The sequence below is a fragment of the Nerophis ophidion genome, linkage group LG21 (genome assembly GCF_033978795.1).
Source record: "Nerophis ophidion isolate RoL-2023_Sa linkage group LG21, RoL_Noph_v1.0, whole genome shotgun sequence".
Lineage (NCBI taxonomy): Eukaryota > Metazoa > Chordata > Actinopteri > Syngnathiformes > Syngnathidae > Nerophis > Nerophis ophidion.
This window is the reverse complement of record NC_084631.1, coordinates 32,518,062-32,541,431: the sequence shown is the minus strand read 5'-3', so window position 1 is coordinate 32,541,431 and position 23,370 is coordinate 32,518,062. Positions and strand designations below refer to the sequence as shown.

Genomic DNA, 23,370 nt, shown 5'->3' with positions numbered 1-23,370 from the left:
AATGTGAAAAAAAAAAATCCAGGAATTCCCATTGTAGGAATTTTAAAAATGTATTTGTAAATTATGTAAATTTATATACACACACATGTTTATGCATACATATGTATATATGGGTTCCCTCCGGGTACTCCGGCTTCCTCCCACCTCCAAAAACATGCACCTGGGGATAGGTTGATTGGCCTTAGTGTGTGAATGTGAGTGTGAATGTTGTGTGTCTATTTGTGTTGGCCCTGCAATGAGGTGGCGACTTGTCCAGTGTGTACTCCGCCTTCCGCCTGATTGTAGCTGAGATAGCCCAAAGGGAAAACTCTGTAGAAAATGGATGGATGGATATATATGTACATACACATATATACACATATACAGTATACGTGTATGTATACATACATATATGTAAACATGCATATTTACACATATGTATACATATAGATACATACATATATGTATATATACATATACGTATGTATAATGTATATACATGTATATATGTATGTATGTGTATATTTATATATAAGTACATATATATGTATAGTGTATATACATATGTGTATGTATATATATATATATATATATATGTGTGTGTGTGTGTGTGTGTATATATACATCAATGTATATATACATATATTTATGTATACTGTATATATGTACAGAATATGCATGCATGTACGTGTATATATATCTATATATATATATATATATATATATATATATATATATATATATATATATATATATATATATATATATATATATATATATATATATATATATCAAAATGGAAGAAAGAGAGAACACTATAGGACTGGCCCTATAAATAATGTTTAATAATTAGACATGTGCATAAATCAAACAAATGATCAGTCCCAGGTTCTATGTTGGGGATACATTTTAGAATTTACACATTATTACGATAAATAACTTCTATTATTATAATATAGAATTATTATTAATAAATGATGAGTTCTTAATGGAAATCTATATTTGAATTGTTTGGCAGCAGGAGTTAAAAGAAACTAAATTGGCCTATTGAGCTTCAGTCTTAAAGGCTCGGCACATCTATGTTGGCTGTTCTGTTCTGGCTCTGCAGATAAGAGGCAATAGGCAACATTTCTCTATGCACACACTTGACGTGATCCCTTTCATTCCCAGGGTGAAGAGGGACCACAGGGACCACCTGGAGAGGCAGGCGACAAGGGAGACAAAGTAGGTGATGGTACCAGTAAACATGTTTGCTTCTAAAAAGGGGACCCCGTTGTGCGACGTGACTACATTACCATCCATTTGCTGTTTGTCCGCAGGGCAGCCGCGGCATACAAGGCCCACAGGGCGCGGTTGGCAAAAAGGGCGAAAACGTGAGTCGTGCCAGTTTGAACAATGTCTGTGAGGAGAAGTACGCCAGCTCATCCGTCTGCTTTTTCAGGGCCTGCCTGGTATTGATGGGAAAGATGGCACACCTGGTATTCCTGGAATCAAAGTAAGGGCTCACCAGCTGTTACCATGCGAGGAAAGGTGCTTCGGGGAAAGATGAATTTTTGTTATTTATTTCGATACATCTTCTTGCAGGGTGGGCCCGGCCAGGATGGGATGCCAGGTCCCCCCGGTCCTTCCGGAACAGCGGTGAGTCGTCACAAAACAGTCTCTGCTGTGAATGTTAAACAGCACTTGTTTTTTCTTTTGGAAAACAAATATGTTTTTTTTCTTTTTTATGCATTGCAGCTCATAAATGCTGGCAAAAGTGCAGTTAAAACCTTCTTTGTTTTCTACACAGTTCACACGTTCATAATAACATTTCATATTTACATCCCTTGCTCATGTCAATATCGCTAGTACTTGGTGAATATGTTTTGCTCTTGTATCGCATGGCGTGGTCTTGTGCAGGTCTACAGTCTGACAGTCTTTCTCATGGCGTAGTCTTGTACAAGTCTACAGTCTTTGGTCTTTGTCATAGTGTAGTCTTCTGCAGGTCTACAGCCTTTCTCATGGGGTAGCCTTGTGCAGGTCTACAGTCTGACAGTCTTTCTCATGACGTAGTCCTGTTGCAGGTCTACAGTCTTTGGTCTTTGTTGTAGTGTAGTCTTGTGCAGGTCTATATTTTAAAAGTCTTCCCCATGGTAAAGTCTTGCGCAAGTTTACAGTCTTTGGTCTTTCATGGCGTAGTCTTGTGCAGATCTACAGTCTTTCTCATGGTGTAGTCTTGTTCAGGTCTACAGTCTTTGGTCTTTGTCATAGTCTAGTCTTGTACAGGTATACAGTCTTTCTTATGACGTAGTCTTGTGCAGGTCTACAGTCTGGCAGTTTTTCTCGTGGCATAGTCTTGTGCAAGTCAACAGTCTGGTCTTTGTCATAGTTTAGTCTTTTGCAGGTCTACTGTCTTTCTCATGGCGTAGTCATGTGCAAGTCTACAGTCTTTGATCTTTGTCATAGTGTAGTCTTGTGCAGGTCTAAAATCTTTCTTATGGCGTAGTCTTGTAGAGGTTTACAGTCTGACAGTCTTTCTCATGGCGTAGTCATGTGCAAGTCTTTGGTCTTTTTCTTGGCGTAGTCTGGTGCAGGTCTACAGTCTTTATCATGGCGTAGTCTTGTTCAGGTCTACAGTCTTGGTCTTTGCAGTGTAGTCTTGTGCAGGTTTGCAGTCTTTCTCATGTCGTAGTCGTGTGCAGGTCTACAGTCTGACCGTCTTTTTCATGGCATAGTCTTGTACAAGTCGACAGTCTTTGGTCTTTGTCATAGTGTAGTATTTTGCAGGTCTACAGTCTGACAGTCTTTCCCATGACGTAGTCTTGCGCAAGTCTACAGTCTTTGGTCTTTTTCATGGCGTAGTCATGTGCAGGTCTACAGTCTTTCTCATGGCTTAGTCTTGTTCAGGTCCACAGCCTTTAGTCATTGTCATAGTTCAGTCTTGTGTAGGTCTACAGTCTTTTTTATGGCGTAGTTTTGTGCAGGTGTACAGTCTGGCAGTCTTTCTCATGGCATAGTCTTGCGCAGGCCTACAGTCTTTGGTCTTTGTCATAGTGTAGTCTTGTGCAGGTCTGCAGTTTTTCTTATGGCATAGTCTTGTTCAGGTCTACAGTCTTTGGTCTTTGTCATAGTGTAGTCTTTTGCAGGTTTACAGTCTTTTTCATGTCGTAGTCTTGTGCAGGTCTATAGTCTGAAAGTCTTTCTCATGGCATAGTCATGTGCATGTCACTCTTTGGTCTTTTTCATGGCGTAGTCTTGTGCACGTCTACAGTATTTCTCATGCCATAGTCTTGTTCAGGTCTACAGACTTTGGTCTTTGTCATAGTGTAGTCTTGTGCAGGTGTACAGTCTTTCTCATGTTGTAGTCTTGCGCAGGTCTACAGTCTGACAGTCTTTCTCATGGCGTAGTCTTGTGCAGGTCTACAGTCTGACAGTCTTTCTCATGGCGTAGTCTTGTGCAGGTCTACAGTCTGACAGTCTTTTTCTATTTGTGGTTTTGGATGATTTTCAAAGAGCTTCATTGGCGCAATGCGAGGAAACAGCCATGTCATACTTGCCGTGTTTATAAATTACAATAATTAAAAAAACAACTAAAAATTATAGCTGCAAGCAGGGTTGGTCGGGTCCGCCTTTGGCTGCTGCCCCCGCAACCCAAACCCTGGTCTAAGTCAGACCTACATTAAGGATTTTGTTTCATGTCTCTACGACATTCTTAACAGAAGTTACAAGAAGTTTTGTCAGGGTTTTTTCCTAGGTGGCGCTAGAGTGCAATTTTGATTTTTGGGTTTTGGTTCTTTTATTAGATGGCAATTTTCGCCAGTCCTGATGTGTGTGTAAAATTTGGTGAGTTTTGAAGCATGTTAAGGGGGTCAAATTACAGATCGGCCTTTCTGGATGTTGTTGATAAATGGCTTTCGGTTTGCATAGTAGAGCTTTAACTTGCACTTTGAAGCATTTTAAGGGGGTCAAATTACAGCTCAAAGAGGCAAAAATGACATTTTTTAGGAAACTTTGCGCAGGGGTTATTTGAAGGCGCGTAAAATCAAAACCGGAGCAGTAATCAAAACTCTTTCAATAAATTTTAATCAGAAGGGTGCAATCTCTCTCCTGTGCAAGTTTGAAGCCGAAACGACAAACGCGCGCGGACTGCTAGGATGTTTACGTATTCCAATTTAGATGAAAAAAGATTGTGAATAATGTGCAAAATTTGAAAAAAGGGTGCAGTTTCCCTTTAAGTGTCACTAAGGCTTTGTCGTAAATGATGGCAATGTTTCTTCCCTGAATCAATGCTGCCAGCTGGTACATTTTCTTTTGTGTCTTGGGCTCTCCTCCAGGGTGACACTGACCCCCTGACCTAAGTTGCTTTAGAATTGAAACTACCTGGAGACAACATTCCCCCGCCCACGACACGGTGATTCATCACAATAAAAAAAAGCCGTATTTGCCGGCGTACCGTCCCGACCGGGAGGTAATGGAGCGTGGGATGCACATGCTGCCGTGCGGCCATTGCGGTGACACCGCTGCAAATGCATAATAATAAAACAGCGGCATCACTGATTTAAGCTTTACGGGCCTGGCGATGACAACTTAGACCACGGCTGTATTACGCAATATAAAACCCTGGCATGTGGACGGTCACACTTGTCAGATAGGTGACCAGAACACGGGAGATTGCGGTAATGACCCACATCTAAACAACTGTGTTAGTTATTGCAGCCTTTAAAGGAAAACTGCACTTTTTGGGGGAATTTTACCTATTATGATGACTAATGCTTTTGTTTTTTTTATTCATTATTATTATTAATATAATGTATTATTATTAAATGTTAAAGATTGTAGCCGCCATATTCGGCCTATAAATCCCTTAAAACACATCCAAACATCTACAATAAGGTTGTATATACTGTACATGATGTAAGTATATATGTAATGTAGTAACATTTATAATAACATTTCATATTTACGTATTTTGATCATTTTAAGCATTACTTTCAAAAACGCATCACAATTTTTACGTTTTTTTTCCTATATTTATTTATTCATTTGATAGGGAAACAATAATACAGGTAATGAAAAACAACTGAAATGATGGTACACAAGTTGGTACACTGTCACAGCCAATTTAGACACAGGAATGGCGTGAAAGACACACAAAGATGCTTGTTATGAGTTATTTTTTCATCCAAATTGGAATATGAGAACATCCTAGCAGTTCGCATCCCAATGACAGCAGACTTTGTACAGTACGTGATTGTTTTATTATGTTTGTTGGCTGTGTATGAATCAGTGATGTGGATTAAAACTTTTTTTTTCTAAACAAAAAAAGTAAAAATAGAAAAAAAATGTTTTAATCCACATCACTAATTCATACACAGCCAACAAACATAATAAAACAATCACTCACTGTACAAAGTCTGCTGTCATTGGGATGCCGACTGCTATGATGTTCACATATTCCAATTTAGATAAATGATAAATGGGTTGTACTTGTATAGCGCTTTTCTACCTTCAAGGTACTCAAAGCGCTTTGACACTACTTCCACATTTACCCATTCACACACACATTCACACACTGATGGAGGGAGCTGCCATGCAAGGCGCCAACCAGCACCTATCAGGAGCAAGGGTGAAGTGTCTTGCTCAGGACACAACGGACGTGACGAAGTTGGTACTAGGTGGGATTTGAACCAGGGACCCTCGGGTTGCGCACGGCCACTCTTCCACTGCGCCACGACGTCCCTAATTTAGATGAAAAAATGACTCATACAAGCATCTTTTCGTGTCCTTCACGCCATTCCTGGGTCTAAATTGGCTGTGAAAGTGTACCAACTTGTGTACCATCATTTCAGTTTTTTAATCCACATCACTGATTCATACTCAGCCAACAAACATAATAAAACAATCACTCACTGTACAAAGTCTGCTGTCATTGGGATGCCGACTGCTAAGATGTTCACATATTCCACATTAGATGAAAAAATGACTCATAACAAGCATCTTTTCGTGTCTTTAATGCCATTCCTGGGTCTAAATTGGCTGTCAAAGTGTACCAACTTGTGTACCATCATTTCAGTTTTTTAATCCACATCACTGATTCATGGGGAAACAATAATACAGGTAATGAAAAACAACACTTTTTCGCCTTAACCCCCTCACCCCCCAAAAAAAGTAAAAATAGAAAAAAAAATGTTTAATCTACATCACTGATTCATACACAGCCAACAAACATAATAAAACAATCACTCACTGTACAAAGTCTGCTGTCATTGGGATGCCGACTGCTATGATGTTCACATATTCCAATTTAGATGAAAAATGACTCATAACAAGCATCTTTTCGTGTCGTTCACGCCATTCCTGGGTCTAAATTGGCTGTGAAAGTGTACCAACTTGTGTACCATCATTTCAGTTTTTTAATCCACTTCACTGATTCATACTCAGCCAACAAACATAATAAAACAATCACTCACTGTACAAAGTCTGCTGTCATTGGGATGCCGACTGCTAGGATGTTCACATATTCCACATTAGATGAAACAATGACTCATAACAAACATCTTTTCGTGTCTTTCATGCCATTCCTGGGTCTAAATTGGCTGTCAAAGTGTACCAACTTGTGTACCATCATTTCAGTTTTTTAATCCACATCACTGATTCATGGGGAAACAATAATACAGGTAATGAAAAACAACACGTTTTCGCCTTAAACCCCCCACCCAAAAAAAGTAAAAATAGAAAAAAAAAGTTTTAATCCACATCACTGATTCATACACAACCAACAAACATAATAAAACAATCACGTACTGTACAAAGTCTGCTGTCATTGGGATGCGAACTGCTAGGATGTTCTCATATTCCAATTTAGATGAAAAAATGACTCATAACAAGCATCTTTTTGTGTCTTTCACACCATTCCTGGGTCTAAATTGACTGTGAAAGTGTACCAACTTGTGTACCATCATTTCAGTTTTTTAATCCACATCACTGATTCATACCCAGCCAACAAACATAATAAAACAATCACTTACTGTACAATTTCTGCTGTCATTGGTAGGCCGACGGCTAGGATGTTCACATATTCCAATTTAGATGAAAAAATGACTCATAACAAGCATCTTTTCGTGTCGTGCATGCCATTCCTGGGTCTAAATTGGTTGTCAAAGTGTACCAACTTACCAGTGAGCTACCTCTATTTTTTAAATTGTATTTATTTACTAGCAAGCTGGTCTCTCTTTGCTCAGTATTTTTAATTCTAAGAGAGACAAAACTCAAATAGAATTTGAAAATCCGAGAAAATATTTTAAAGACTTGGTCTTCATTTGTTTGAATAAATTCATTTATTTTTTTTACTTTGCTTCTTATAACTTTCAGAAAGACAATTTTAGAGAAAAAAATACAACCTTAAAAATGATTTTAGGATTTTTAAACACATATACCTTTTTACCTTTTAAATTCCTTCCTTTTCTTTCCTGACAATTTAAATCAATGTTCAAGTATTTTTTTTTTATTGTAAAGAATAATAAATACATTTGAATTAAATTTGTCATTTTAGCTTCTGTTTTTTAGACGAAGAATAATTGTGAAATATTTCTTTGAACTTAATATGATTAAAATTCAAAAGAATTATTCTGGCAAATCTAGAAAATCTTTAGAATCAAATTTAAATCTTATTTCAAATTCTTTTGAATTTCTTTTAAAATTGTTGTTATGGAAAATCTAGAAGAAATAATGATTTGTCTTTGTAAGAAATATAGCTTGGTCCAATTTGTTATATATTCTAACAAAATGCAGATTGGATTTTAACCTATTTAAAACATGTCATCAAAATTTTAAAATTAATCTTAATCGGGAAAAATTACTAATGATGTTCCATAAATTATTTTCTTAATTTGTTCAAAAAGATTCGAATTAGCTAGTTTTTCTCTCCTTTTTTCGGTTGAAATTTGAATTTTAAAGAGTCAAAATTGAAGATTAACTATGTTTCAAAATTAAATTTAATTTTTTTTCCTGTTTTCTCCTCTTTTAAACCGTTCAATTAAGTGTTTTTTTCATCATTTATTCTCTACAAAAAACCTTCCGTAAAAGGAAAAAAAATGTACGACAGATTGACAGACAGAAATACCCATATATATATATATATATATATATATATATGTATATATATATATATATATATATATTAAAGATAAATTGAGCAAATTGGCTATTTCTGGCAATTTTTTCAAGTGTGTATCAAACTGGTAGCCCTTCGCATTAAACAGTACCCAAGCAGTAGCTCTTGGATTCAAAAAAGTTGGTGACCCCTGTCTTAGAGTGAGATCTCGGCTAAAATGACTCATAATGAGCGTCTTTGTGTGTCGTTCTCCCCATTCCTGGGTCTAAATTGGCTGTCAAAGTGTACAAACTTGTTGGAATATGTCCTCAGCGTTCTTCTATCCATGTGAGAGGCATGATTTGTGATCGAGAATCAAGTTCCAGGGAGCAAGGAAGCGAGGAAACAGCTTAATAATGTAAACATTTATGCTTTAGTGCTTATAATAACAATATCGCTAATACTTGGTGGATATTCAAGTCACAAAATGTAAATGTACTACTGTTTGCGCATTTTGAATGTTTTTATTTGGAGTTCCTGGCCAGAACAAAGTATTTCTATTTACTTAATTTACATGTTAGATTGCATTAAAACAAATAGATTCATAATGATTGGGAACAATAAGCAAAATAAAATGTGCAGTTCCCTTTTAAAGGAACTTTTTTCATCGTGTTGTAAGTTGCATTTTTAAAGCAACAATATAACAAACATACTGTCAATCAGTGGTTTAACCGAACATGTTCTACTTGTCAATGTCAGAGGAAAACTAACAATTAGCAGTATTGTTCTTGTTCCAACTGTGAATGTCAGTGTGAATGTTGTCTGTCTATCTGTGTTGGCCCTGTGATGAGGTGGCGACTTGTCCCGAGTGTACACCGCCTTCCGCCCGATTGTAGCTGAGATAGGCTCCAGCGACCCCAAAGGGAATAAGCGGTAGAAATGTATATATATATATATATATATATATATATATATATATATATATATATATATATATATATATATATATATATATATGTATATATATATATATATATATATATAGATGTATATATATATATATGTATATATATATATATATACATCTATATATATATATATACATCTATATATATATATATATATATATTTATGTCAAATTGTATCTATTTTATTGTGAAGATCAAATTTGACTTATATATATATATATATATATTTATGTCAAATTGTATCTATTTTATTGTGAAGATCAAATTTGACATATATAAATTGTGAAAGGGGACACCTCCACACCCTTAAACTACATGTTTGTCTACATTTTTTATTGATAAATGTCGATTTCTGAAGTTAAAACCTACATGTTGTAATCGGCTAATTGGTTTTAAATTAATATTTAAATTTTGGAAAGGGATTTAAAAGTGCCAAAGACCTTATTGGAGAAAAATTTAAATTGATTGAATGTAGCCCTTTTTTTCCTCTTTGAATTTTGTATTTTATCATATTGTTTATTATTTGTAATACTGTATTTGCTTTTATTTTATTCCTTGATGTGTTTTGTTAAAGTCCTAATTTGCTCAATAAACGTATTGAGCAGTAATAATTAATTAATTATAATTATTCAACAGAATATGTTGAAAGTGTCTTGACTTTTATGTACATTGTGGACATGTTTGCTGTTCCAAAAAAATAGTGTAGATTTGTACCCCATTGCAGGAAATATTGTCCGGATTTAATTTATCTAAAAAAAAAATGTCAGCCTTTCTTTGTTTTTTAAGGGTGCTCACATGCCTGCAATTGTTTAGCTAGTCCCTGGCTTCAAAATGTCTCTCCCTCATAGCTTGTGTGTCGTATACCGGCTGAAGAGTAGTTTCAAACTGAATATCCAGCAGCCTTTAGGCAATAAATCTAGCGGTAATGAAAAAAAATATCAACAACTGCAAATTAATTATAAGCAAAATGTTACATTACTACATACAGCAAAAATTTATCTGAGTACTCTCAAAATTTTAAATGCAAAATATCTTTAAAAAAATCAACACTAGTGCAAAGGGAAACAACAATAGTATTTCAGCCATAGTGATATTAAATGAGCTCAAAATTGTCCCTTTTTAAGACTAAAGAAATAAGTGACCTACTTTTTAGAAAGTGAACTTCAAAACACAACAAATGCATGAATAAAAAGTAAGTGACTTAAAGAAAATAACTTCACGCAATATTTTAAAACATGATGGATTATTTATTTAATTATGTAATGAACCTATCACCGATGTTACAATTAAAAATAGCTGTAACTTCCATATTTTGTTGAATTTTCAAACAGGGTTTTAGAGTGAATAATTTAGCATTAGTGAAAAACTATTGGACCATGGTAGTGGACTTTTTTCCGGATGAAATGTTACAATGTTTGTTTTGTTTGTCCGAGGCGGCGCCGGCAGCCTCACAAAAAGATATGATGGAAGCCTAGCCGGAATTTTTTTTTTTTTGTTAATCAGAAACCAAGGGCTGTATTCCTATTTTAATTTTAGTGCAAAGAATTGCTCCTAATGGCCAAATTCTTAGAAGAGTCTTAGAATCATGACATTTTCTTTGAAAATTCCTTAAAAGTGAAGAGTAAATCCTAGTACAGATGCAGACATCCCAAGGAATCTCAGGAGAGCTCCTAAAGTGAGATCTGTTAAATTCCCTAAGCAGAGGACAAAATGGCGGACAGAAGAGATATTCTCCGAACACTGGAGAATCGGATGTTGCACGGCATGTTTGAGATGGACTTATTTCTCCAAGCCAACGCTACAATGCAATACCGGCCCAAATGAAAGCCAACCAACACTGCTTCTTATAGGCCGGATGATGAAAGCTGAGCCATTTGGAAATGTTGAAAGTGCAAAAATGTATCATTTTAAAACAATTACCAACAACACCAAAGAAAAGGGGAAAGTTATAGTTAGCTATTTATAGTTACTTATAAGATACCAGTCATTTCTCTACACTTCACATTCCGACATAGCTAAACAAGCTGAAATGTCGCCCCCTAGTGTACGAGAGGCACACTGGACTTTTTTGCAAGCACCTACCAGCTGACACTTCAAATTATTCCTAATGCTAACTACACTTATTGCTAGCATGCACATACACTGTTTTGTGCCCTGTTTTTTAACTTGTGGTTGTTTATTTGGGCTTGCCTTCTGTCCCTACAATAAAGCAAGAGGTAGGAGTTTGTCCTTTTTCTACAAAAGGTAGAACATCTGTGAGTGGCAGGTTGCAGATTTCTGGGTCTGTGTTTGAACATGTGTTTGTTTATTTCGGCTTAATGCAAAACACACTAGTGCCCTTTAGGTAGTTTGTTCTTTTTCTTCAACATTTGTGTAGAAATACAAATGACCAAAAGACAGTAAATATTGAACATATGTATTGAAAACATATCACATATTATGAAGGTCTCTGTCACTACATTATGTACGTACTTGCAGTGTGTATATTGTACATATTACATATTGTTATGAAGGTGTCTATTACTAAATTATATATATACTTTCAGTGTGTATATTGTCCATATCATATTTTATGAAGGTGTATGTTACTACTATACTTGGTGTGTATATAAAATTTATATAATTTGCGAGTGGGGTGGTATAGCTCGGTTGGTAGAGCGGCTGTGCCAGCAACTTGAGGGTTGCAGGTTCGATCCCCGCTTTCGCCACCCTAGTCGCTGCCGTTGTGTCTTTGGGCAAAACACTTTACCCACCTCCTCCCAGTGCCACCCACACTGGTTTAAATGTAAAATTTATTTATTGGGTTTCACTATGTAAAGCGCTTTGAGTCACTAGAGAAAAAAGTGCTATATAAATGTAATTCACTTCACTTCACTTCAATCATCTTTGGAATCCTAAAAAAAATAAATAAAATGTTTGTTTTTGTTTCTCATAATGATTGTGAACAATTCCAAACAAAGTAAAGTTGCCCTTTAAGTGGCAAAGAAATAAATATTTTCTGGCCACTCTATTTACATCAGTTCGTAATACTATTATTATTATTATCCGCAATAAAAGAAAATACTTTTTTTGTCATGTTTTTCCATATTAAATTCAGTTTACAAAAAAAAAAAAAGATAGCATATGAGGCGCTGTGGCTTAGCCTAGCGTGTAAAATAAAATAAATCACAAAATCATTCGAGTCTGCATACATGCTGCATACATAGATTTAAGTTACAGTAGGTGCTTTGTTTGAAAAAAACAACATTAAAATAGTATTATTTACGCATTGGGAGTCAGTGGCGCCCCCGTGCGTCATCCATTGCAATGACAGATTAGTGAAAGTGGTTGAAATGTGGCGGTAATACGACCTGATTTTTTTTTTTTTTTTAATACACCCCCTAGTTTATGTTTATATTATTGTTCCCTTTTACTCTTGGATAAGCTATTTTTTTCATACAACACATTCATAAAATATTAAAATATCCCAAAACGTGAAGTCGCAGAAGCGTCGTCGAAATAAACAAAAAAGTCCCGGAAGTGACGTTGTCTTTGCGCATGCGCAGACCTCGGCCCTAGCGTGTTTACGATTGTTTTTTGAACTTATTTTTTAAATTTCAGATTTTTTGTTCTATCAATAAAACGTAGACTTTTAAATGATCAGTATTGCGGATTGATGTATTTGATGTACATAAAGTATTTAAAAAAATAACAATTATTGAATTGCCATTTATGGCTGCTTTGAACATCGTTCCGGTCACAAAAAGTGAAGTAGCAGAAGCGTCATACAAAAATATAAAATAAAAAAGTCCCGGAAGTGAAGTTTTTTGCGCATGCGCAGACCTCGGCTCTTGCGTGTTTACGATGGCTTTTTGAACTTATTTTTAAAAATTCCGATTTTTTGTTGTATCAATAAAACGTAGACTTTGAAATGATCAGTATTGCAGTTTGATGTGTATAAAGGATTAAAAATAATAATTATTTAAATGCCATTTAAGGCTGCTTTGAAAATCGTTCCGGTCTTGGTGCATTTTCAAAATAAATATTTGATTCCTAAGTAACAGTTGTTTTGTACGCAATCTTTTATCAGAAAATTGTTCCTCGAATAAAGATTATAAAAATTAACTGTTTTGGCGGGAAAGTTAATAAATAACCCGGAAGTGACGTATTGTTCGCGCATGCGTGGAACAACTACCAAACATTTTGAAAAATGGTGGCGGCTGCTTCTGTACTTCCGAGTGATGCAATGTTTACTTTTGGCGATTGGTGAGTGACAACAACTTTATTTACATAAACATTTGCTCGATAACTTATATATGTCCTTGTAGCGACTTAGCACACCAGCTAGTGATAGTTCCTCGACTAAAATGTCGCGTTGTAAACATTCATGTTCGCGTCAAACTGCTAATCATATTTGGACGATTACTATTGCATTGTGATCATACGACATGTTTTTAGATATTCCCCGTCGTGTACATATTGTTGTTCCCTTTTACTTTTAGGTCAGCTAGTTTTTAGACAACACGTTCATAATATATTCTCACATAACAAAACGTGACGTCACAGATTCCCGCCAAAAAGGGGCGTCGTCTTCGCGCATGCGCGGACCTCGGCCCTTGGTGTATTATTACTACAGTGAAGTTTTCGACAAAAAATGGATGAATGGATATTAGTAACCAGCGAAAATGTCACATCAGAAATAAATATATATATATATTTATCTATATATATATATATATATATATATTTATCTATATATATATATATATATATATATATATATATATATATACATAGCATAGTTAGTTGTCAAACTTTTTTTTTTTTATATATTCAACAATTATACACATTCACCAAGGAAAGAAAATAAAAACAAATACAAATAGTATTTAAAATAATTAAAAAATATGATACAATTTAAAAAAAAAAGAGTTTACTTGAAAACATTTGTAATAACGATATCTATTTAAGGGTTTTTGTACTATTAAGCATTTTCACAGATTTGATTGATCATTTGAAACCGCTTAGCCAATTAGAAAATGTTTTTACTTTCAGAAATCAACATTTGCATAAAAAAATGTGCTTGCATCATAATAATGTTGACAAACATTTATGTGTTGCTATCATTTTCACAATAAAGGAGATCAAATGTATCATATATATATATATATGTCAAATTTGATCTCTTTTATTGTGAAAGGGGACACCTCCACACCCTTAAACTACATGTTTGTCTACACTATTATGCTGCAAGCAACATTTTTTATACATAAATGTCGATTTCTGAAGTTAAATCCTACATGTTCTAATTGGCTTAAATTTCCATTTAAAACTTGGAAAATTATTTAAAAGTACCAAAGACCTTATTGGAAAAATTTTAAGTGATTGAATGTAGCTCTTTTTTTCCTCTTTGAATTTTGTATTTTATCATATTGTTTATTATTTTTAATACTGTATTTTCTTTAATTTGATCTATCAGTCAATGTTTATTTATATAGCCCTAAATAAAAAAATGTCTTAAAGGACTGTACAAACCACTACGACTACGACATCCTCGATGTGTTTTGTTAAAGTCCTAATTTGCTTAATAATTAATTAATTATAAAGTTGAAAGTGCTTTGTCTTTTATGTACATTGTGGACATGTTTGTTGTTCCAAAAAAATAGTGTAGATGTGTACCCCATTGCAGGAAATATAGTCTGGATTTAATTAATTTAAAAAAAACGTCAGCCTTTTCTTTTTTTTTTTTTTAAGGGTGCTCACATGCCTGCAATTGTTTAGCTAGTCCTTGGCTTCAAAATGTCTCTCCCCATAGCCCGTGTGTCGTATAGCGGCTGAAGAGTAGTTTCAAACTGAATATCCAGCAGCCTTCAGGCAATAAATCTAGCGTTAATAAAAAAAATATCAACAACTGCTAATTAATTACTTTATAAGCAAAATATTACATTACTACATACAGCAAAAAAATTCTCTGAGTACTCTCAAAATTTAAAATATCTTTAAAAAAATCAACACTAGTGCAAAGGGAAACAACAATAGTATTTCAGCCATAGTGATATTAAATGAGCTCAAAATTGTCCCTTTTTAAGACTAAAGAAATAAGTGACCTACTTTTTAGAAAGTGAACTTCAGAACATTTTTTGGTCATGAAAAAGGAACGTTTTTGTCATGAAAAAGGGAGGTTTTTGTGGTTGGTGCTCTAATTGTAAGTGTATATTGTGTTTTTTATGTTGATTTAATTAAAAAAAATATATATATTTTTTTTAACAAAGATGAATAAAAAATTCTTCTGTGGCCTGGTACCAATCAGGCCGCGGCCCGGTACCAATCGGGCCACGGAGCCGCGGCCCGGTGGTTGGGGACCACTGATGTATAACACACTAATGACACGAAGGCCATGTCCACACAAACACAGATACCTAATAAACTCATACGTATCTCTGTGTTAAGGCCTCTTGTTCACATACTTTTGTCTTTAAAAACGCAAACATTTGCAAATGCAGGTCACTATAAGATGATTTATTGTATGTTTGAACGTAAATATGCTGCTCATTTCACTCAACATTAATAAAAAAGACACATTAAAATGGGCTTTGCAACACTCCCTCTGGCGCTAATGACAGTCAGCTGTTTTGGATATGATTGCTGTGGCACCTCCACCTGTTGACAAGCAAGACTTTTTGCTCCGTGTCATAAGAAAGGTGCACCGTTACCTTATGTTTTTACTCTGTGTTCAAAACCAAATCATGAAGTTTTGCTTCTTGTAGATGGAGCTGGTTGCAACAACAATAAAAACAATGTAGCGTCACAATTAGTAGTGTGTTAAAGACAATATTCATTACACATGTACCATATCATTATATCCATGATTGAATGCTTTATAATTCCCTTAAACATGCAAAATGGTTTCCTTGGCTCGTCAATGCGTGCTGATTTTAGAGATATAAATCAATCAATGTTTATTTATATAGCCCCCAATCAAAAATGTCTCAAAGGACTGCACAAATCATTACTCGGAGATAATGTCGACTTCACCGATGAACGTGTTGTAATTCTATGTGTGCATTCGCTCTTCAATAATGTTCCCAGGGCTGGGTTTAAAGATAATGTCTACTATATCAAAATAAACATAATAAGAGGTGCATGCTGAAAATTGTAATTTTCCTGAAGGAACTCTCCTGACGGAATAAATAAAGTACTATCTAATCTAATGCCACCATTGTTCAGGCTTCTGATTGGACAAAATGTGCATGACAGCTGGTTTATGGGACACTTTGGATCGAGATTGTTTTCCCCCCAAATATGTGTTTTTGAAACTCTCTGTATTCGTGTGGACGCGGCCTAAGTTTTGTCTTTTTTTTTTTTTTTTTTTTTTTTTTTTTACAAAATAACAATATATCAAAACAGTGCCTGCATACTTTGACTTTTTGGTGAAACATTTTAGACACCCCTGTTTTAACATTTATATTTCAAGCATTTTTTGTTAGACTAAATGTTTGTTACTCTGACTTATGACTTCAAAAGCAAGTATGTTGTCCGTCAATCAAATAGGCTAAAAACATAATCTAATTCTTAAAACATTTTTCTCCGAGTACTACTTGAGAAAAAAAACTTTGCTCTCCAGGTACCACCATAATGACCAACGTTGAAATACAGTTGCGTAGTGGCCTTAAGTATTCATTGAATATTTTTGGCCCCAGTTTGAGTAGTAACACCATGTTTGCATATTTAGTTCATTCTTTGTCATACCACAGTTAGCTGGTTTAGGGCATTGTGTAATACTATTATGAGGTAATTATACATTAAACTGCATATTTATTCATTCATAGTCTGACACTCCTGTTGTAGTACATATGTATAATTGTGCTGTGTTTCTCTCTCAAGGGATTACCTGGTAGTCCAGGGGCCAAAGGTGGACCTGGAGTTAAAGTAAGCACCATTAAATCTATTAAATGACTATTAAATATAACTTTTTACATTATTCACTTCATTTTAACCACTTTTTCTCTTGCTAGGGCGAGGCTGGTCCCAGAGGTCATGCCGGCATGTCCGGTGCACCTGGACCTTTGGTAAGTACCAAAGCAAGTCCAGTGCTTATTGATTTGACTGTTTTTCTGCTGCACACCTGAATGACTTGTTGCTGTAGGGCGAGCCTGGGGTTCCTGGTGAGGCTGGTATGGAAGGAGTTCCCGGTCCCAAGGTAAATACTATTGTCAATAACACTGACTCCAGATACTCATCTCATACGTGTAACCGCAGGGAGACCGAGGTCAGCGCGGTCCGGTGGGCCCACAAGGAATAGTTGGAAAAGCTGTAAGTTTTTTGCAATACATTGTGTATACAATGTATTGTACAATACAATACTTATTCATTGTTCTCATGTATGACAGGGAAGCAAAGGAGAGAGAGGACCGATGGGCGTTCCGGGTACTCAAGGTCTGAGTGGAACCAAAGGAGACAAGGTATGTGGTGAAAGAGTCCACCGGGGGGCAGTGTTTACCCAGGAATAAAGTCATACATTCAAGCAGGATGTAATATTTCTGTCCTTCAGTACTCTGAAGATAGTGTATTATATAAGTATGTATGTCCCTGTAGTACATCAATATTTACTATTTCTTCGAAAGATAGTATAACATGTGTTTCTGTCCATCATTATGCTGTCTTTTAAAGTTGGTGTAAGTATTTATGTCATTGTACCATCAATACTTACACTTTCTCCTAAAGATAGTATATACAAATGTATTTACACTTTCTTCTTAATATTTAAATTAATAGAAGTAATTCTGTTCTTGTACTGTAATACATCAATACATACACTTTCTTATAAAGGTATTATATTATATAAGTATTTCTGTAAATCAATACATACACTTTCTTATGAGTATTTTAGTACATAAATACTTACAATTTTTTCTAAAGATAGTATATTTCAGTACATAAATACAATATATAAGTATTTTGTCATTGTACTGTAGAACATCAATAAATACATAAACTTGGAAAGATTATATAAGTATTTATCTCCTTGTATTGTAGTGCATCTTCTAAGTATTTCAGCACATGAATACTTTAGAACAGTGGTCCCCAACCTTTTTGTATCCGCGGACCGGGGGGGGTGTCCTTTTTTTTTCTGTGTCATGAAAACGTGACGTTTTTGTCATGAAAAATGGAGGTTTTTGTGGTTGGTGCACTAATTGTAAGTGTATATTGTGTTTTTTATGTTGATTTTATAAAAAAAAAAAAAAAAAGTTTTATTTATTTATTTATTTTTTCTCAATACAAATGAATACAAAATTATTCTGCGGCCCGGTACCAATCGGGCCCGGTGGTTGGGGACCACTGCTTTAGAACAGTTTCTTCTAAAGATAGAATCTAAGTGTTTCAGTACATCAATACTCAGTTTCTTCTAAAGATACTGTACATAAGTGTTTCTGTCCTTGTAGTACAGCATTATGCTGTCTTATAAAGTTGGTATATTATATAAGTGTTTCTGTCTTTGTACTGTAGTACATCAATAGACTTTCTCCCAAAGGTCGTATATTATACGTATTTCAGTACATCAATAAATACACTTTCCGCTAAAGATAGTATACTATATAAGTGTTTGCATACACTTTCTTTTAAAGGTAGTATATTACATACATATTTATGTACTTGTACTGTAGTACAAGGTGTAGAACATCAATACATAAACTTTTAAAGAATATATAGGAACGTGTAAGTATTTCCCTCCTTGTAGTGCATCTTTCAAGTATTTCAGTACATGAATACTTACATTTTTTTCTAAAGATAGAATATTATATGACTGTTTCAGTACATCAATACTTAGTTTCTTCTAAATATATAAATATATATAAGTGTTTCTGTCCTTAGGCTGTCTTTAAAAGTTGGTATGTACTGTTGTACCATCAATACTTACATTTTCTCTCAAAGGTAGTATATTATACAAGTATTTCAGTACATCAATACATACACTTTCTTCTAAAGATAGAATATTATATATCTGTTTCAATACATCAATACTTAGTTTCTTCTACAGATATAAAAATATGTGTTTTTGTCCTTGTAGTACATCATAATGCTGTCTTTTAAAGTTGGTATATTACACAAGTATTTCTGTCCTTGTACTGTAGTACATCAATACATACAATTTCTCCCAAAGGTAGTATATTATATACGTATTTCAGTACATCAATACATACACTTTCTTCTTAAGATAGTGTACTATATAAGTGTTTGTGTCCTTGGTCCAAATTTTTAATTTCTCCTAATGTTAGTATATTATATAAGTACAATCAATACATACACTTTCTTATAAGTATTTTAGTACATAAATACTTACACTTTTTTCTAAAGACATATATAAATATTTCAGTACATTAATACTTAGTTTCTTTTAAAGATATATATATATATATATATATATATATATATATTAGTATTTATGTTGTTATACTGTAGTACATCAATGGCTAAACTTTATTCTAAAGATAGTATATTATATAAGTATATATCTCCTGATGTAGTACATCATTACTTAAACTGTCTTCTAAGTATTTCAGTACATGAATACTAACACTTTCTTCTAAAAATAGAATATTATATAAGTATTCCAGTTCATCAAAGATAGTATATTATATAAGTATTTCTGCCGTTGTACTGTAGTACATCAATACTCACAGTGTCTCCTAAAGGTAGTATATTATATAAGTATTTATGTCCTTGTACTGTAGTACATCAATACTTACATTTTTTCTTAAGGTAGTATATTATGTAAGTATTTCAGTACATCAATACATACACTTTCTTCTAAAGATAGTGTTATATTGTTTCTGTCCTTGTATGCAAACACTTTGAAAATATACAGTCTTTCCCATCTACTGTAGTACATCAATACTTAAACTTTCTCTTTAAGGTAGTATATTAGTATATTATGTAAGTATTTTCTAAAGATTGTATATTATATAAGTGTTTTTGTCCTTGTATGCAAACACGTAGAAAATATACTATCTTTCTCCATGTACTGTAGTACATCAAGACTTAAGACTTTCTTCTAAAGGTAGTGTATTATATATGTGTTTCTGTCCTTGTACTGTAGTACATCAAGACTTAAGACTTTCTTCTAAAGGTAGTGTATTATATATGTGTTTCTGTCCTTGTACTGTAGTACATCAATACTTACACTTTCTCCTTAAGGTAGTATATTATATAAATATTTCAGTACATCAACACACACTTTCTTCTTTTGCGCCCTTGTACTGTATATCTATTCTTAATTTCTCCTAAAGTTAGTATATTCCATATATTAGATATGTAATATACATGTCCAATATATGTATAGATATGTACTGTAGTACATCAATACTTACACTTTCTCTTTAAGGTATATACTACCTTATGTAAGTATTTCTAAGATAGTATATTATATAAGTGTTTTCGTCCTTGTACATCAATACAATTAATCAATACCATTTTTTTTCTCAAGATAGTATATTTTACTTATATAAGTTTTTTAGTACATAAATACTTAAACAAATTCTCAAGATAGTATATTATACTTATATAAGTATTTCAGTATATCAATACTTATTTGCTTCCAAAGATACAGTATAGAATTATTTATGTTGTTTTATTGTAGTACATCAACGCCTAAATTTAAGTATTTCTCTCCTGATGTAGTACATCATTACTTAAACTGTCTTCTACGTATTTCAGCACACGAATACTTACATTTTCTTCTTAAAGATAGAACATTATATAAGTATTTCAGTACATCAAAGATAGTCCATTATATAAGTGTTTCTGTCCTTGTACTTTAGTACCACCAATAAATACACTTTCTCCCAAAGGTAATATATAAGTATTTATGTCCTTGTCCAATACTTACACGTTCTCCTAAAGGTAGTAAATTATATAAGTATTTCAGTACATCAATACATATACTTTCTATACAATATACTAATTGTATAAGTGTTTCTCTCTTTGTATTGTTTAAACTGTCTTTTAATGATACTATATAAGTGTTTCTGTCCTTATACTTACACTGTCTCCTTAAAGTAGTATGTAAGTATTTCAGTACATCAATACATACACTTTCTTATAAGTATTTCAGTAGATAAATACCTACACTTATTTTCTAAAGATAAAATATTATATAAGTATTTTATTTCAGTACTTAAATACTTAAAAAATGTTCTAAAGATAGTATATTATATAAGTATTTTAATACATCAATTTCATCAGTTTCTTCTAAAGATACAATATAACAGTATTTATGTCATTGTACTGTGGAACATCAATACATAAAACTTCTAAATAATATATAAGAATATGTAAGTATTTCCCTCCTTGTATTGTAGTGCATCTTCTAAGTATTTCAGTACATGAATACTTACACTTTCTTCTAAAGATAGAATATTATATAACTGTTTCAGTACATCAATACTTTGTTTTTTCTAAAGATATATAAGTGTTTTTGTCCTTGTAGTACATCATTATGCTGTCTTTTAAAGTTGGTATATTATACAAGTATTTCTGTCCTTGTACTATAGTACATCAATACATACACTTTCTCCCAAAGGTAGTATACTATATAAGTATTTCAGTACACTTTCAGTACACTTTCTTCTAAAGATAGTGTACTATATAAGTGTTTGTGTCCTTGTACATAATTTTTAATTATGTACAGTGTATATATATATATATATATATATATACACATATATTATACTTGTATAATATATATATATATATATATATATATATATTATACTTGTATAATAGAATATTATATAAGTATTCCAGTACATCAAAGATAGTATATTATATAAGTATTTCTGTTGTTGTACTGTAGTACATCAATACTCACACTGTCTCCTAAAGGTAGTATATTATATAAGTATTTATATCCTTGTACTGTAGTACATCAATACTTACACTTTCTCCTTAAGGTAGTATATTATATAAGTATTTTGGTACATCAATATATACACTTTCTTCTAAAGATAGTATATTATACTGTTTCTGTCCTTGTATGCAAACACTTAGAAAATATACTGTAGTACATCAATACTTACACTTTCTCTTTAAGGTAGTGTTTTTCTAAAGATAGTATATTATATAAGTGTTTCTGTCCTTGTACGCAAACACGCAGAAAATATACTATCTTTCTCCATGTACTGTTGTACATCAAGACTTATACTTTCTTCTAAAGATAGTGTATTATATATGCGTTTCTGTCCTTGTACTGTAGTACATCAATACTTACACTTTCTCCTTAAGATAGTATATTATATGGTACATAAATACTTACAATTTTTTCTAAAGATAATATATGATATAAGTATTTCAGTACATCAACACATACACTTTCTTCTCTTGCGTCTTTGTACTGTTTATCAATTCTTAATTTCTCCTAAAGTTAGTATATTACATATATTTCAGTACATCAATACATACACTTTTTTCTAAGTATTTCAGTACATAAATGCTGAATTTTTTTTGTCAAGATAGTATATTATACTTATATACGTACTTTAGTACATAGATACTTTGAAAAAATTCTCAAGATAGTATATTATACTTATATAAGTATTTCAGTCTATCAATACTTATTTTCTTCTAAAGATACAATATAGAAGTATTTATGTTGTTATACTGTAGTACATCAATGCCTAAACTTTCTTCTAAAGATCGTATATTATATAAGTATTTCTCTCCTGAAATACTAATTACATCATTACTTAAACTGTCTTCTAAGTATTTCAGCACATGAATACTTACACTTTCTTCTAAAAATAGAATATTATATAAGTATTTCAGTACATCAATTTTATCTGTTTCTTCTAAAGATACAATACATAAGTATTTATGTTGTTGTACTGTAGAACATCAATACATAAACTTCTAAAGATTATATAAGTTTTTCTCTCCTTGTATTGTTGTGCATCTTCTAAGTATTTCAGTACATCAATACTTACACTTATATGTAAGTATTTCAGTATAAGTATTTCTAAAGATAGTATAATATTTACATATTTTTGTCCTTGTATTCAAAAACTATATACTATCTTTCTCCATGTATTGTATTACATCAATACTTATACTTTCTTTTAAATAAAGTATATTATATGTGTTTCTGTCCTTGTACTGTAGTACATCAATACTTACACTTTGTTCTTAAAGGTAGTATATTATTATCTAAGTATTTCGGTACATCAATACATACACAGTATTTATGTTGTTATACTGTAGTAAATCAATGCCTAAACTTTATTCTAAAGATAGTATATTATATAAGTATTTATCTCCTGATGTAGTACATCATTCCTTAAACTGTCTTCTAAGTATTTCAGTACATGGATACTAACACTT

At 33.0% G+C, this 23,370-nt stretch overlaps 1 protein-coding gene across 1 annotated transcript in view; it reads left to right on the top strand.

Annotated features, from left to right (window-relative positions):
• Positions 1-23,370, top strand: part of col9a2 (procollagen, type IX, alpha 2) — a 317,373-nt gene that overhangs the window by 272,046 nt on the left and 21,957 nt on the right. Inside the window, exons 20-28 of the mRNA XM_061882494.1 lie at positions 1,150-1,203; positions 1,299-1,352; positions 1,421-1,474; positions 1,564-1,617; positions 16,882-16,926; positions 17,013-17,066; positions 17,144-17,197; positions 17,257-17,310; positions 17,388-17,459. Coding sequence (XP_061738478.1) covers positions 1,150-1,203; positions 1,299-1,352; positions 1,421-1,474; positions 1,564-1,617; positions 16,882-16,926; positions 17,013-17,066; positions 17,144-17,197; positions 17,257-17,310; positions 17,388-17,459 — 495 coding nt within the window. The remainder of the gene's footprint in view (positions 1-1,149; positions 1,204-1,298; positions 1,353-1,420; positions 1,475-1,563; positions 1,618-16,881; positions 16,927-17,012; positions 17,067-17,143; positions 17,198-17,256; positions 17,311-17,387; positions 17,460-23,370) is intronic.